Genomic DNA, 17,181 nt, shown 5'->3' with positions numbered 1-17,181 from the left:
GCTTTCTTGTCAAACGCACATGGAAGCACATGAGCACATACACATGGCCACACACACACGCACACACACACACACACACACACAGAACAGAAGGACATAAGGGTTAGTTCCTGACGTGGCAGGCTGTGTATCAGACTGATAGCCCCCTCCACTCAGGCACTCAGGTTATTTTCATTCGACTTACAGCAGATTAGCCGAGGTGATTACCATCTGCAGGTCTTTCTTCACAATGTATCTGCATGTGTGTGTGTGTGTGTGTGTGTGTGTGCGTGCGTGCGTGCGTGCGTGCGTGCGTGCGTGCGTGCGTGCGTGCGTGCGTGCGTGCGTGCGTGCGTGCGTGTGTGTGTGTGTGTGTGTGTGTGTATGGTTGTGTCTCCCCCTTAGAAGAGTTATGAAACTGCATATCCTTATTCTTACTGTTGCTGTGTATTGCAGACTCTCTGAGTGAGGCACTAAAGGCCATTAGTGTGAGTACAGAACTGATTGAGGAGGAGCTCAATCCTCATTTGGATGCAGTGTTAGCTGCACTGCTGGAAAAAAGTAAGTCAAAAGAACCCCCCTCCCCCTCCCATCAAACGACTTTACATATTTCTAGTACATTCTGTAATTGGCTATTCCTACATTGTTGACATTATGAAAAAATGTGTGTGTGTGTGTGTGTGTGTGTGTGTGTGTGTGTGTGTGTGTGTGTGTGTGTGTGTGTGTGTGTGTGTGTGTGTGTGTATGTGTGTGTGTGTGCCCACAGAGAAGGGTGCTGCTGTGGAGATTGCCAAAAGTGGGATTCTGCCCACATTTGCTGAAGCTTTACGGAATAAAAGCAACCTGAGCTGCCAGGTGGCTCTAGTGGTGGCAGAGATGGCCCGAGAAGGTAGGATACCACTGTAACATAAAAATAATGATGATGATAACAATAGAAATCTGTTCTTGCATTCATCTGCTGGAGAAGGGAACTTTCTTTGTGCTTAATATGTGCACCTATATATATAATTTGTGTCATCACAACTAGTTATGAGCCAATTGTGGTCCAGTTTCCAGTTTGCGTGTAAACCTCCAGTGCACATACACCTTGCACTGGAGGCATTTCAGTGAAGCTGGAGATACCTTGTTTCCAGCACCTTGTTTCATATTTGAAATGAAAAACATTGCATATTTATAAATTCTGGATTGTTCAATGAGGGAGAAGGAAGAGATTTCATTTTAAGAATTATTAACATCATTGTACATTTTTGTGGAAAAAACGGGTCAAAAAACGGCCAAATTATTATTCAAGACAGAGTATTTGTAAATGTCTTAAATGTGACCTGAACAGGATCTTTAAGGGGCAATTTAAGGCAGTTCCAGGGGTTAAATCTTATCCTTTGTGTGTTGTAGCCACAGTCAGGGAGCCATGCATTGAGGCAGGCCTTGTGAAGGTGCTGGTTCCTCATCTGAACAGCAATAACCAGGAGATGCTGCTGAACACCGGCAGGGCCATTGGACGCATCTGCTTTGACAACTGTGAGTTGGTGTGACAGTTCTGGCTCAGTCTGCAAGGTTTACTGATGATGAACAGTGTGCTGATGAGGCAGAGACTGTTCTTTTGAAGAGTACATAGAGTGACAGACGACAAGCCAATGTTCAGTTTTAATTAGGTACTTACGTACTGTGTTCATGATTCTCAAAAGTTAGATGATCATTTTATACTAGAATATTATTAATTGCATGCTATTATCATTGACGCTTTAATTGAGTATCTGAGTGTATTTACAGTAAACTAATGAGACCATGGTGAGGATTACTGGCTTCTTTCTTACTCGAGTGTCATAGTGTCACTAAACGTGACACTATGATACCAAATTGCCCGTGTTTACTTTCTCTCAGAGAATCCCCACCACCATCATGAGGTCAACCCTCCAAGGGCTACGGGAGTGACTCAAGCTAGTAACATCAGTTGATATTAACAATCTTTATATTATATATATATAATTTTATTTTATATAATTTAGCGCCAATCTGTTATGTATTTGCCAGTTGTCCAACTTTTCCCAGTTTACCAACAGAATATTATTGGTAATCAAGTTTGTGTCAGTTGTTCTAGAACTATTTCTGGTGAATCAACTGGACATTTGTGACTTTGAGTTCACAAGAATGCCTGAATGCACCCTAAACAAATGACCAGCACATTATTGAATTTAGGATGCTGAGACATGGCTGTATCCCCCAATTCTCTAAAGAAAGGAATCTCTGTCTCTCTCTAGCTCAAGAACCGTTCAACCAATCTACTTCACACCTGGCGACCCTGTTTTCAATTTGGTGTTAAATTTAAAGCGATTTGGACAGGCACATTCAGCCTTAATAAGCTTTGAAAAAACATGCAAAGAACTGTTTTTTCTGAAACAGAAAGCCTGTGAATGAGATAAATAACTGACCGATCAGTGGTCTGCAGTGTTCTCACATCACTTTTAGTATCGGCTCAGTTTTTTCATGGCGTGCTCTAAAAAGAGAAAAGTAGACAGTGAAAACACAGCTTTTAATCAAGAACGGACAGACTCTCAGGCTATTTCCTACAGGCAGTTCAAAACCACTACGTCTCATATAAGCACAAATCTTTTGAGCAAATACCCGCTCAAATGGTCCAAACTGTAGCCATAGAAAATAAACAATCTTAATAGGATCAATTCACTTTATCTTAGCTTGCACATTTTGACAAAATCTCTCTGATACACAGTTACAGAACTTAACATCTGATAATAGAATGTTAGTCTCTGTGATGTTGTTGATACACATTCATAGTTCACATCAATGGTATTCATTTTATATGCGTTGAAGCAGCAATACCAGAGACCAATCAATCGGTCCAGTCCAAACAGGCACATTTAGAGTGGGCACTGCACTACTTCAGAAATTGATGAATACATTGCACATGCACACCCAGCTGATTTGGAGGCAGTTTTGGAATGATGAGGGCTTGTTGACCTATTGTGATCTACTTATTCCCATATAAAACAAATTTCAAGGACTTTTTTCATCTGCGTAATATTGCAAAAATCAGACACATTCTGTCTCAAAATGATGCTGAAGAACTAGTCCATGCATTTGTTACTTCTAGGCTGAATTATTGTAATTCATTATTATCAGGCTGTCCTAACAAGTCTCTAAAGACTCTCCAGCTGGTCCAGAATGCAGCTGCATGCGTTCTGACAAAAACTAGAAAGAGAGATCACATTACTCCTATTTTAGCTTCACTGTATTGGCTTCCCGTAAAATCTAGAATATAATTTAAAATCCTTCTCCTCACTTTAAAGCTCTTAATGGTCAGGCTCCATCATATCTTAAAGAGCTTATAGTACCTTATGTACCTACCAGAACACTGCGCTCCCAGAACGCAGGCCTACTTGTGGTTCCTAGTATCTCTAAAAGTAGAATAGGAGGCAGAGCCTTCAGTTATCAGGCTCCTCTCCTGTGGAATCATCTTCCAGATTCGGCCTAGGAGACAGACACCCTCTCTACATTTAAGAGTAGGCTTAAAACTTTCCTTTTTGATAAAGCTTATAGTTAGGGCCGGCCAGGCTTGTCCTGGACCAGCTCCTAGTTTATGCTGCTATAGGCTTAGACTGCTGGGGGACTCCCATGATGCACTGAGCTCCTCTCTCCTCCTCTCTCTCTCTATCCATCCATCTATATCCATTAACATTCATGTACTATTAATGCATTCAATAACCTAAACTTCTTCCCCGGAGTTGTCTGTGCTTTCTCGTCTCACAGGTAATCTGGGCCTGTAGACATCCGGATGACAGATTCCAGTCCCGGACCTACTAGCTTCAATGTTTATGAACTATGTGCTTCTCTCTCTCTCCTATTCTTGCTCTCTCTCCTCTCTACCCCAACCGGTCGAGGCAGATGTTCTCCCACTTTGAGCCTGGTTCTGTCTGAGGTGTCTTCCTGTTAAAAGGGATTTTTTTCTTGCCACTGTCGCCATGCGCTTGCTCATGTGGGAATGTTGGGTCTCTTTAATATTAAAACCTGAAGAGTACGGTTTAAACTTGCTCTATGTGTAAAGTGCCTTGAGATAACTTTGTTGTGATTTGGCGCTATACAAATAAAGATTGATTTGATTGATTGGCTTAGTCTTGAACTACACAAAGAGATTTGAAAGAGACAGCCTCTAAGATGGAAATGCCTCCCTTTAACTAAAGGGACAGAGTTAACCTATTGTTCTTTCCTTTACTTCTGGTGAGTCATCAGTCTTTATCTGTTACTATATCTTTGATCACTTCCATACTCTCTCACTGCTCTCCCACCCAGCATTCCAACAAGACCAGTTGGTTCAGAGTGGTGTAATCCCAAGACTGGTGTCTATCATGAGGGAGTATCCGAACAATGACCCCCTTGTCAACGTCTGCCTGCTGGCCCTCTGTAACCTGGCTGACATAGGTAATTATTAAATAATCATAACCATTAAAGTGATAATTATGAATAAACTATGATTTCCTAAGGGCATCCCATTGTCTCAGTATTTAATGACCAATGACATTCTTGGTCATCTTTGTGTTGTGTTTGCATGTTCTCCATGTGTTCTCCTGGATTTCCTTCCTCAGTCATATAAAGCATAAACTCTGTATTGCTCAAAGGTATGAAGGTACAGTAAACGTTAACACACACCTAATATCACTCACTAGTGTGATGCCCCCACATTTTGAAACAGTTTGTATGAAAAGCTATGATGAAGAAGCAGTGGGAAGCACAAACAAACAAACAAAATACAGATCTGACTTTAGTCATAATTCAGTGCTTCTCTAACAAATTTAACCAAAAAAGATGTAAAATAATCACCCAGAGTTAGAGCTTACACACAATTGTCATAATAAAGGAGAACCAAACCTTCTCCCAAAGAACAGAGGAAACCACTTTTTCTTAATGCCAGTACTGTAATAAAGTTAAACCCTTATCAAATCTATGTTATATGACCTGTAGATGTCAGCTGTATAATCACTTAAACTGGTAGTCAGGATATTATTTAGTAAACTCCTACACTGTCTATAGTTATAGACCCCTATTTTTGCAGACTCTGCGAGGGAGGCTCTGTCAGAGCTGGAGGTGGCAGATGTACTGACCTTTCAGCTGAAACAGGCACCTGATGCTGAACGCCGACATGTTATCCTGGAAATACTGGGCTCACTGGGAGAGAGTGGTAAGACCTGCTCCATGAAGGAGGCTGCATGGGAATGGGAAGACTTACTGATGGAAGTCTGGCTTCATTAAGCATGATTTGATATTTCAGCTTAGATCAGTTTTCAAACCTCTCAGGTTTGGATGAATGAAGTCGGTATTGTGCTAAGAGATGGACAAATAGAGTTAAGATTTAGCAACATTGATATATATTCATCAGCCATCAGAAATGTTTCCTTAGTGTTTATTGCCTACCTAGTTTTACAACCTGGCTCAGAGGGAAGTAACATGCATGTATCCGCTTATTTTATATCTTTGGTTGTATTTGGACATTGTGGATAATATTATGAATCAATAAGCAGGACTGTTTCATTACAATATTGCATTTATGTAGGATTTTTGCATGTGTGTTACTTTGTGACTGCTTTTTATAAAATACCTCAGTGCTGAAACAAATCCTTTAGAAAAGATGAGGAAGAGGACCCCCCCCCCCCCTCCCCCAAATATATGAAGTACAGGAATTCTAAACCTGTTTGGGAAAGATGTGTTAAGACTTTGAACAAATAATAAAATATCATCAGCTTAGAGTGATATGTAATGCATATTATTAAATTAAATGGGGTTAATCAATGCATGGTTTGAGCTAAGGCCTCTCTGGACAAAAGTACTGGAGACAAGGAGCAACTTATTTTGAAATTAAAATTTAAAAATTTAGTATTAAGATTCTCATTTGAAATAATTTGTTCTCATTGGTGGACAGACAATACTAAGCCTTTTAATTTCTACATCATACAATAAACTGGAACCATAATTACTACTGGTGTGATGTCAGATGATCCAACATGGAATAATGTTCAATATCAAGTATTACATGAAAATCAAAATCTTAGTTTTTCCATTTTGCTTTCAAGTGGGCGGCTGTGCCTAAGGAGATATGTGAGCCAGTCCGAATGCATTAGATTCTGTTCCTGATGAGCAGGTTGGCACCTTGCATGGCAATCTCTGCCATTAGTGTATGAATGTGAGTGAATGTCTTCCTATCACTTTGAGTGATAGGAAGACTAGAAAGCTGCTATATAAGTGTAGTACATTTACCACTTAGTGATGTTGTACATTTATTGAAAAAGAACTTCTTCTTCTTACCGGGTTCTATTTTACCACCAGACTCATTGAAGCTGCAGTTTGCTGAGTCAGGAGTACCAGAGGCATTATCAGAGATGATTCGGGGCCTGCAAGGAGGTTCGGACCCCCATGACCTCTGCAGCATCAAGATTGCCTCCAACCTCATAGTGTCACTACTTTTAGGAGGTGAGTGATGCAGGTGGGACTTTGTTTGACATCTCTGAATGTGTTTACAGTGTCAAGCACAGACCAGGTGGACTCAAATGCAGAGACACAGGGGCACAGGGATGAAGAGTTCTCAGTAGGTGTTTAATCAGTCCAAAAGTCAAACACCGGGAAATCCAAAATACAGGGCAGAGGTACAAAATCACTAGGCAGAACTTGGGGTCCAAACGGCAAAACTGGTCGATAATACTAAGACAATGTAAAGATAAGAATGCTGGAACTCTGACAGGAAACTTACATGTGACTGACAAGACGATCTGGCACAGAAAAGAAAGAGCACACCACATATATACCCTGGATAATAACGAGGCACAGGCGTAACACATTAGGGGAAGGGAGGCAAACAGGAGGGGAGGAAGCTAGAAAAGACAAGGGAAAACACACCAAAATAAAACAGGAAGTAGACAAGACAAAAACTAAACCTACAAAATACATAACAACACTACCTGGCCCTGACATACAGTGCTTACAGCAACAACTCTGTCTTAGTCTAGATATTAACTTCCTTACTTGCCTTTCCTTAAACCATGCCACCTATGCACTATCCTCTTAGTGGTGTCTATTGCTAGGTTGTGAGAGTGATGAAGGTTGGAAAAAATGCAGCATTCCCCTGTCATCATTAGTCAACATTATCACACAACACACCAATATTTCTGAGTATAGTCAAAACCGTGCATGTAAATATCTAACATTACTCCACATGATCATGACTGAGAATGGCATTGTCTTAAGGTATCCGTGCTGGAAACAGAGGCATCCCAGTCTCCATGTAGTTTATGAAGGCGCTTTCTATTCTACAGGCACATGAAAATCTAGGGGAGTACATCAGCTGGTTCAGAAGTTGCAGCTGTTGACTGCGGCCCCTACATATATACTTGCAGAGACATTTTCATTTTACACATCATTTTTGCCTCTTTGAATCTCTTCTAGCATTATAATAATTGCTGTACTCTTGTGTTCTCTATGATTGTGTCTGTATGTCTGAATGCACCATAAACATGTTTTGCGTCTGTATGTGTGTGTCTCTGTGTGTGTGTCAGATGAGTCTATGCAGAAGTGTTTTGCTGAGGGGTCAGGCCTGGTGTATCAAGATGTTCTATCCTGGCTGCAGAGCTCCAACACTCAGCTGCAGTTGTCCGGAGCCCTGGCCATCGCCAACTTTGCCAGGAATGGTAAGATATTTGTCAGAAGGGACCACAGACTGTAAAACAACTTCTGTGACAGCAGGTGTGTTGTCTATGTGGAGCTTTTGTGAGACAAACGAGCAGCCACCATCACAGCTGAATAAAATAGACTGAGACACCTGTCAATCAAGCAAGCACACTGCAAAACATACAGTACTTCTTTTTGATATTCAGTATCTCCGTAATTAAATACTTCTCACAATCACAAGTGAGACACACATTACATTTTTCCCTGTTAATTTCAACATAGTTTTCTTGCAGCTAAGGCTGCTGTGCAGGGGTAAAGTAGGTGACTGCTCCACAAACATTAGGGGTCCCAAAAGTGGCTATTAATCATTTGGCTTCTGTTCATAGAGTTGGTCTTACGTGACCTGGAGTGTTAAAGAGTGGCGAGTTTCAAAAGACCTTTGTGCATATGTGGCTAATTCGTAATGAATCTGTGTAAATCAAATGAACATTGAGATCAGGTCATATTCCAGTGTGTATATACTGCAAAGAGTGGGAGGAAATATGTTGAACAGGGGCCTTCATTTTTGCCAAAGGGACCCCTGACAGGTTAATGTGTACATGCCTACATTGTTTGCCACATATAAAAACTATGGGCCTGATTTACTAAAGGTTTGTGTGTGTAAAAACGTGTGCAAACTTGACATCACCCGCAAAAAATGTGTAAGCTGATCTACTAATGCAGCACACTGAGGTTTGCATCTTTCAACTGTGTAAGATAGTACACGCTGTCCATTTAGTAGTTTACCATAATGAATATGTAATATGAGACGTTTTTACCCCAGTGTGCAAAATACAGGGAGGAGAAAATGCAAATATGTTATTTAACACACGCATTGTGATTTACCAAACCTGAAGGTATTATTTCTGATGCTAACTGTGTCTATAAATAATACGTTTGAAGGACAGGTATTAACCTGCTGCTCACTGCTCACTGATGACTTCTGTTACTGTAGAGACGAGGAGACGGAGGCACAATGACAGAATACACACAGGATGGAGTTTTTCCACCTGTGTTAATGCGTTAATGTGCGTGCCTTAAAAACTAATATTACCAGAAAAACCGACATATGGGAGAGTATTTGTGACAAAGTCAATGCTGTTAGTAAAACCAAAAATATTGCCCTTCAAAGGTTTTATTTATAGATGCAGTTATCATCAGAAATAATACCTTCAGGTTTGTAAATCACAATGTGTGTGTTAAATAACATATTTACATTTTCTCCTCCCTGTATTTTACACACTGGGGTTGAAACGTCTCATATTACATATTCATTATGGTAAACTACTAAATGGACAGAGTGTATTATCTTACACAGTTGAAAGATGCAAACCTCAGTGTGCTGCATTAGTAGATCAGCTTGCACATTTTTTGCCGGTGATGTCAAGTTTGCACACATTTTAACACACACAAACCTTTAGTAAATCAGGCCCTATGATGTTGTCTTCAACACACAGCTGTAGTTAACTGTAACTGGGGGTGTAAATGATAAAAATGCTAGATAAAAGTTTCTTAAAGTTAATAGATATACTAAAGATTATACAGGCAAGAAAAAGATAGTTGGGTGTGAGTATGGATACAAATATCCCTTCACTAATTGTAATGATAATATTGTTTATAGATGGTAAACATTGGAATTGTGTTAAGTGATGAAATATTGCAGATGCAATTTTAAATTGCATCAGGTTTTTAAAGTGACTTTGCCAGCCTGTAACAGCATTGTCCTGCTGTACCTCTGTCAGACAGTAACTGTGTGAAGATGCTGGACCTCGGTGTGGTTCCTCACATCCTGACCTTGTTGGAGCAGCATGTTGATGAAGGAGATGTATCTGTGCAACATGCCGGACTGAGCGCGCTCAGAAACCTTGCCATTCCTGGTAATGATCAAAGGAAACAATAGAGCTATAATTCCATTAATGCCATGTGAAACTTCTTAAAAACAATAATTAAAAAGACGTGGATGCTAAACACAAATTATGTCTTTGTCTTCTAGCCACCAACAAAGTGCGGATGCTGGAAGATGGGGTGACCGAGAGGATAAAGACCCTGCTGCGCTCTGACATGCCGCCAGTTCAGTTTAAACTGTTGGGTACACTGCGTATGATGGTGGATGGACAAGGTGAGTGTGTGTGTTTGAGTGTTGGTGCAGGTGAAACTCTCAACCTCTGGCATAAAATAAATTGCAGTGAGTTTACCCACCAATATCCTGATTCCCCTCTCTCATACATTGGCTATTTACACCATTTTATTTAAATGTTTTAAAAAATATATTATATTTTCTTTGAACTTGGTAAACCTACAGTGTCCATGAAAACGTATTAAAAATGCGAAAGGCCCTCTCCAGAGCCAGTGTTTGGTTTTAGAGAGGTAGAAACATGGTGGTGCAACTTGGTGGCCTCCATGTAAGAGAACCCGCTACGTATGTAGGTAGAAAGGGCTCATTCTAAGCTAACGAAAACACAACAATTCTTATTTTCAGGTGATTATACACTAATTAAAACATAATCTTGAATATTATATTCCATTTCTGTCAAGTTATTTCCTCTAGATACCACTAAAACCTACACACTGTTACTACTACTACGGTAGAATATATATATATCAGTAGTTGAAGGAATACTTTGTTTGCAGGATTTCAACATTTTAAAACAGCCCATGACTCTCCTTGTCCTAACACCACTTTCATTCCTGTGAGGAAGCCTGACTAGTGTGGCTGGGAAGGTGGTAGGAGGCAGAGTCACAATCTTATTAAATGTTGTTGTTTTTTAAAGATAGATTTATTAGTGAAATGAATACAAGCAAATCAAATTTCACTGGCTTAACCCAGGATAACTCAAACTAAGTTATGGCCCCATTTAGAGTAAAATAGATGATAAAGCAGGGTATGCTTTACAGTGTGGCTACCTTATGACTGACAAGTCGCTACTATGGTGGTGCACCTGGGTAACTCCTCCCCAACTCCATGCTCTCTTTTAAATATGGTCACTTCTCATCACTTCCGGCACCAAAAAGCCAATATGGTGACACTTACATTTTCTTTAAAGTCCGTGTAAAGTAAAAATAAATATGTGATCTGAGTTTGACATACCACAGAAAGGTGTGTTGTTAACCACCCTGCCAAATGTGAATGATTAAAAAAATCGCCAAATATATGAAATTAGGCTTCAAAGTTGTGTAAAAGTCTGCCTATTTCTCTGCTCCCAAACGCTGTGGGCGTGCCCGCCGATTCTGCTGAAACCCCGCCCCCTACCAAGTGTCACCTGTCAATCAAAGTCACCACCTCTACCAGAAACATGGACGCTACGTCTGAGAGCTTTCTGACTGTCTGCTACTAACTCAGCGGCTAGCTCGGCGGCTAACTCAGCTAACTGTAGACTAGAGATGGCCCGTTCGCGAATGAATCAGTTCAAACGAACGACTCTTTAAAACGAACGAACTGACCTGATTCCCCGTTTCACTTCTCTCTCGTTCTTTCGTTCGCTATGTTCACTGTTAAGTTATCAGAGTGGTGAAGAGGGACTGAGAAAGCCAGCCAATCGTAGGTTGTCTGTTGAGTCACTCGCTCTCAAGTTGCGTTCACAGACACGCAGGAAGGATACTGTTCTGTTGAAGCACCCTATTTCGGGGTGTTAGCGAATGTTAAGCTAAATGCTAGCTTTCCTGAGTGTCTTTGAACGCATCTTGACAGCGAATCACTGACTGAACGAGACCGACTGAGATGATTGAACGGAGTGACTGACTGAACGAGACCGACAGGAGAGATATGAACAGACTTAAGTATCTGGGCATAATCTCTCTTTTTTAATAACACACATAAAAGTAACGTGGCCCAGTTCGTTACAATATATCTGCCAAGCTTTTAAACATGTTTGTCAGCATATTGGGTCTTTATTTCTTTATTTAGTAGCCCTTGCTAAAAGTGAACAAAAAATGAAGACAATAAATTAGCTGATTTAGCCGGAGTCTACTCTCTATTTACCTTCAATACATGTACATTTAATGTGAAGGTGTAAACACATTAGCCACTGTTGTATTGTACATAATCATGAAGTTGCAGCTATGTATTTACTTTGAACTACTGTGTTGTGTTGACCGTTAGCACGATGGTTTGAGAACGAGGAGCTGAGAACCGTGCATTATGATTCACCGTTAAACAACGTTGTACAGGAAATACGACTGAACGAACTAATGAACGAACTATATGAACCGATTCTTCCAGCTGAACTGACCGACGGGAACTGAATCTCGACAACGAATCATGAAATCCATCACTACTGTAGACTGTAGTAGTAGTGTGCGCTGAATGTATTTATACCTCTACAGCAGCAGGGGTGGGTTTATGCTCCGGTGTGTAACCGTACTATTGGTTATTGGCCGTGTTACGTAACGCAGCGGTGATTTTCAGACCCGCCCATTAAATCCAGACACAGAAATCTTGAAACACAGTTTGTGAAGCCTAGCTCCACAATTCAAATCTAAATGGTTGAAATGCTTTTTACACCTTTTTTAGAAATACCTATGACCTATGACCTATTTAATGTGTTTAGAAGAAAATGTCTGAATTCACTTTACCTGGTCTTTAAAAATGGAAATAAATGGAAGAAAAACAGGAAATAACAAGACATCTGTTGACAGGGTTCATAAAAAGACAGCGTTGAAAATATTTTCTACTATATATTGGGGGGACAGATTGGTGTTTTGTCAGTATGGGGGGGCACGAACCCTCAAAAAAATGTGTGGTTATGCCCATGCTCTATTATGCTCTGTGTGTCAGAGGATGCAGCCCTGCTGCTGGGGAGAGATGCCACGCTGCTGGCTCGGGTCATGGAGTGGTGTGAAGCCAAAGACCATGCAGGAGTCCGGGGAGAAGCCAGTCGCCTATTGGCTGCACTCATCCGACACAGCCGCAGTACTGTGAGTCACTCGTCCTGATCTGACAGTTAACGTTAGACTTTAAATGTACTGAATGTATGTAAACACACAAACTGAACATGTGTAATGGCTTTATATCCTCTCTCTGACAGGAAGTTGTCGATGCTGTAGCAAAAGCTGATGGGATTCGGCACCTTATTTCTATGGCAACAAGTGAGCATGTCATCATGCAGAATGAGGCCCTGGTTGCCCTGGCGATAGCATCTGCCATTGACATTGGTAGGAGTTTCAGATACTATCTTTAGTCAAATGGTATAGCCCAATTTATCAAGCATGTCAGAATCACCCTCAACCTTGACTATAATTGACATAACTCCTGCCTCACACTAAGAGGGTTTTTATGACACTTCATACTCCTAAACTCAACAAGGGGAAGTATGCATAGTTGTCTTTCAAAGTCTCTCTGCTATAAAGTCCTAACAGCTATTCTAAATCCTGGGAGTTCTAGGTTAAGAAAGTGGACAAATATGTCCACTGCAAGGCCTAAAAGTGGGACCAAACATGTTTTCCAGTTAAAGCTGCAGTTGGTAATTTTGAGGAGAGAAAGGACTTAGCATCAAATTTGAAGAAGTACAACTTTCAGATCCCTCCCCCTTCCTCTCCGCTGCACTCCTGCCTTGCCTCCAAAGTCCCTCCCCCAGAGGAAGCTGACGTGCGCGCGACCGACGCGACCGTGTATGCTGTTGTTGGTAACGGAGGTATCGTAGTTTTGTCCTCGCTGATGGTTGTTGCTGCGCCATTACTTTCTCTACGCTCCTGAAGCTGCTCTTGGAGATATGAGCTTGACCGAGCTGAGGAGGAAGGGGGAGGGGGCTGTGTGCGTGAGCAGTGATTGACAGCTGTCAGACACTCCATCAGACACCATCCTAGCTCTGATTGGTTCTTTTTGTCCGGTCGCGGTGGATTCTGGCAATTTGCCAATTTGTAGTAGGAGCAGTAGGTGGGGCTAAATGAACCTGGGTTGGGTTTTTTTTTTTTTTTTTTTTTTTTTTTTTTACAGATTACTAGTTTCATGTAATGCTGTCTTTACATAGTGACAGTCTTATCAAATATGACAAAAAGTTACTTTTATAAGACTTACCAACTGCAGCTTTAAAACTGATTTGATAAATCAGATAAATATGGGCCTTGAAGTCACTGAAGTCCATTTGTCAGTCTGGGATCCCACTGGGCGTGTATGGGTGCACTTTGGTTTTGCTCCCTCCTCTGCGCACAGCATACTACCCCATCAGGATAAGCTCTGCATATTGACTCTGTGCAAGCAATCCACCTTTTAAATTATGTTGCACTGTTAATACAGTAATTACGGCAGCCCAGTCAAATAAAAGAAGTGCCTTTATGCTACCGTAATTTCTGCAGTAGCAGCACAACTGAACGGCCCGATTATGTTGAATTGCTCAAATTTTGTTGATTTGGTCATTTTCCTTGATTTTTATGCTTCTGCTGTGGACCAGTATGTTATGTAGTTAAGCTTGATCCAGCTCGATCTGCTCTGTTGAGCTTGAGTCGGCTTTGAATCGGCTTCCATCAAAAATAGGCTATGCACATAGTAGTAAATAAGTAAGTAAATAAGCTGTTTGATATAAATCTCTGACAACCACGAGATTGACAGATTGTCATTGATGAAATAAAGAAAGAAATGAAGTTGTTCTTCATACTACAAGTGTTGTTTGAGTTTCAACCTCTTCTAGTCATTAAGAGCTGGATCAAACATACAGCTTATGTCTGTGGTAGTCTTGAAAAAATGTTGTATATGTATTAGCCAGAAGAAGAATTCAGACAAGTTGTATGTAAGTTGTTTGTTTCTAGTCCACTATTGTGATGGATGATGTGAAAAGAAAGAAGCACTCTACACAAAGCAAAAAAAACAAAGTATTTTCTTCTTTAGTATAAACATAAAAACATTGCAAGGGAAAGCAAATTTAGTATTTATGTGTGTGTGTGTGTGTGTGTGTGTTTGTGGGTGTGTGTGAATACTGCAGAGTCTATGAAGGATCCATTTAGGGAGGCTGAGTTGCTGCCCATGCTGAAGAAGATGTTGGAGGATCCTGCAGGCGTGGTCGAAGTCAAGTTCAGTGCATTAGGTCTCATCTGCAGCCTGGCTAACTCCAGTAAGTGTTTTGGTTTTACATCACAGTCACAGGCATTCTGAATCGATTGGATCACTGATCCACATTGACGCAGACCTAAAACATCAGCAGCATGTGTGACAATAAATCCAGCTCAAAGTTTTACAGTGGTACATAAAGTTCCAATATATATAATATATGTGTGACACAGCAGGTAGGAGACATGAATTATTAAGTGAAGACCTAACCAGGATGGCACATCACAGATCTACAATACATGTCAAAAGCTTGGACAAGTAGTCCCTGTTCCCTCCACTATTATTCCTTATTTTAGAAACAATTGCATGAACATTTTTGTATTCTTATCATAAACCTCTTAAACATTTTGTCATTTGGTTCCAAGATTCAGTAAACACTCAACTGCTAAAGCATTTAGTAAGTTGCTTGTTTCAGCCTGCTAAATGTCACCTGATAATTTCATGAGATTGGATTCTTACTGGACACTCTTTTCCATTTTCCAAAATGACCACTAGTGACTTGAAGTCTATGTATAAGGGATGAGTTTGGTGCAAAATAAAACAACAGAAACTCAGTTCCAAAGTTACAGGTAAACAAGATCCATCTTGCCTTAACTCAGTCTGAAACTATGTTGCTTTAAAGACTAATTAAAGCAGATCTGTATTTTGACATGTGCAACACATACAAAAGACTGACTTTGGAATATACCCACTTGATGTGTCTATATCAGACGGTAAAGTATTAGCTTCAGCTAAGCAGTAGAATCATTTTTTACACAGAATGAGGACTGTGGATTTTGTCTCCCATCACTTATATCTTTTGTTGGCCTGTATGGATAGAAACAACAACTACAGTGACTAAAACTCTTTCAATGTACATTTGAGCATGTGAATATCATTGAAACAATGTGGACCTTTCTTTAAAATCACACAAATAAACCTGTTATAAATGTTTAAAAAAAAGATGTTTAAAATGGCAAAAAATACACCTTAAAAAGAAGTGAAATTAACTATTGACATCCTAACATCTCTCTTACTGTCTTGAGAGAGAACTTGAGACTTTGTAAATAGATTTCAGGTTTTTTGAGACTAGCATCTAGTGGCCATTTGACAGATTGCAGTTTATGACATTTGAATAGGTACAGGTGTCAGCTGTGGTGTTGCTTTAGGTCCAGTAGATGTAGACGTAAGCTACTACTACAGTTATGAGACACTGCCTCTATAGCATGTTGAACTAATAATATTATTCATACACACACACACAGATGTTCAGAGAATACTCATGAGATGACTATATTGGATCTGCTTCCACCACTGATTGCAATCCATCTCACACTTTTCTCTCTTCCTCTTCCCATTCCTGTCTGCTCTAGGTGTGATGAAGCAGGATTTGGACTCTGTGAATATGAAGGAAAGCCTCAGTAAAATGACAGATCATAACAGCACTAAACTTGCCTCGCAGGCCAGCTCCATACTGGCCATTCTTGGTGATACCAGCTAAACCAGCATACTGCAGCAACATCACTGGCTGAGCAAAGGATCTCATCTGCTGTATGGATTCATCCATTTTATTCAATTATGTACTTTAACTCAAATGGTGTTACTGCAGAGATACTAAGTAATTGGGTTCAATTCTAAAATGTCACTTGTTTTATTGCAATAACTCATTACGTTAAACAGAGGTGATTTCCATAATGGTACGTCCTAGATGCTACAACATATGCAGAAAGCACAAACAATAGAATGACAATTTATCAGTTTTTACGGTTTTCAGAAGTAAGGTTGAAAATGTATGGGCCTACAGTAGAGGCCATGGGGGTCATTAAAATCAGAGGGGTTCATTAAATTTAGTGCTGAACAATTTTCATGGCAATAATGGCTCTTTTCATGTCATCCTGTGTACAAGGTTAACATTCTGGATTGAGGGTTGTGCTAATGAAGGTTCATCAAGTCGTTAAAATGCATGGGTTCATCTTCTGGGGAGCACTAATGTACTGACAACCTGCCCATTAGATTTTGATATTTCTTGTGTGCAAATGGAAATGTTTAGTTGGTTTTAGGAATAAGGATTCAAGGATATAAATGTTTATTAGTCATAACACAAACAAAATGTGTAGTTAAATACAATGTGGTATATGATGTTTGGCTGTGAAAAAAAAATAGCAAAAATATGAATTAGAATTAGAAAAAACAAAATAAAGGCCAAAAATTCTAAGTGAAAAAATGATACATATATTTGAAATGTACAAATGTCACAAAGTTACAGAATAACTAAACGGCAGTCTAAACAGCAGTATTTCACTGTCCTCTCAAGCCTGTTTCACTCTCACTGACTACAATAAGTATGACTAAACTGGAACAGAAAGGAAAATACTGACTGAGCAATGGTCAAAAAGGCAAGGTCAAGCAGGCCACCAAAATCATAAGGAATAATTCGGAGACTGTAAATATCTGCACCACATTTGATGGTAACCTGG

The 17,181-nt window shown here is 40.1% G+C and overlaps 1 protein-coding gene across 1 annotated transcript; it reads left to right on the top strand.

Moving 5' to 3' along the window:
• Positions 1-428: 428 nt before the first annotated feature.
• On the top strand, positions 429-16,205 carry si:dkey-191g9.5 (rap1 GTPase-GDP dissociation stimulator 1; the record flags this gene model as incomplete). Its single annotated transcript, XM_062430441.1, has 13 exons — positions 429-540; positions 746-868; positions 1,372-1,497; positions 4,285-4,413; positions 5,045-5,170; positions 6,313-6,456; positions 7,536-7,667; positions 9,429-9,563; positions 9,680-9,805; positions 12,461-12,600; positions 12,711-12,837; positions 14,601-14,729; positions 16,078-16,205. Coding segments are annotated over 13 exons (1,677 nt in total), but the record flags the coding sequence as incomplete, so codon positions are not given.
• Positions 16,206-17,181: the final 976 nt, after the last annotated feature.

The sequence above is a fragment of the Scomber scombrus genome, chromosome 12 (assembly GCF_963691925.1).
Source record: "Scomber scombrus chromosome 12, fScoSco1.1, whole genome shotgun sequence".
Classification (NCBI taxonomy): domain Eukaryota; kingdom Metazoa; phylum Chordata; class Actinopteri; order Scombriformes; family Scombridae; genus Scomber; species Scomber scombrus.
The sequence above is the reverse complement of the archived record's forward strand: the minus strand, read 5'-3'. Positions and strand labels throughout refer to the sequence as shown.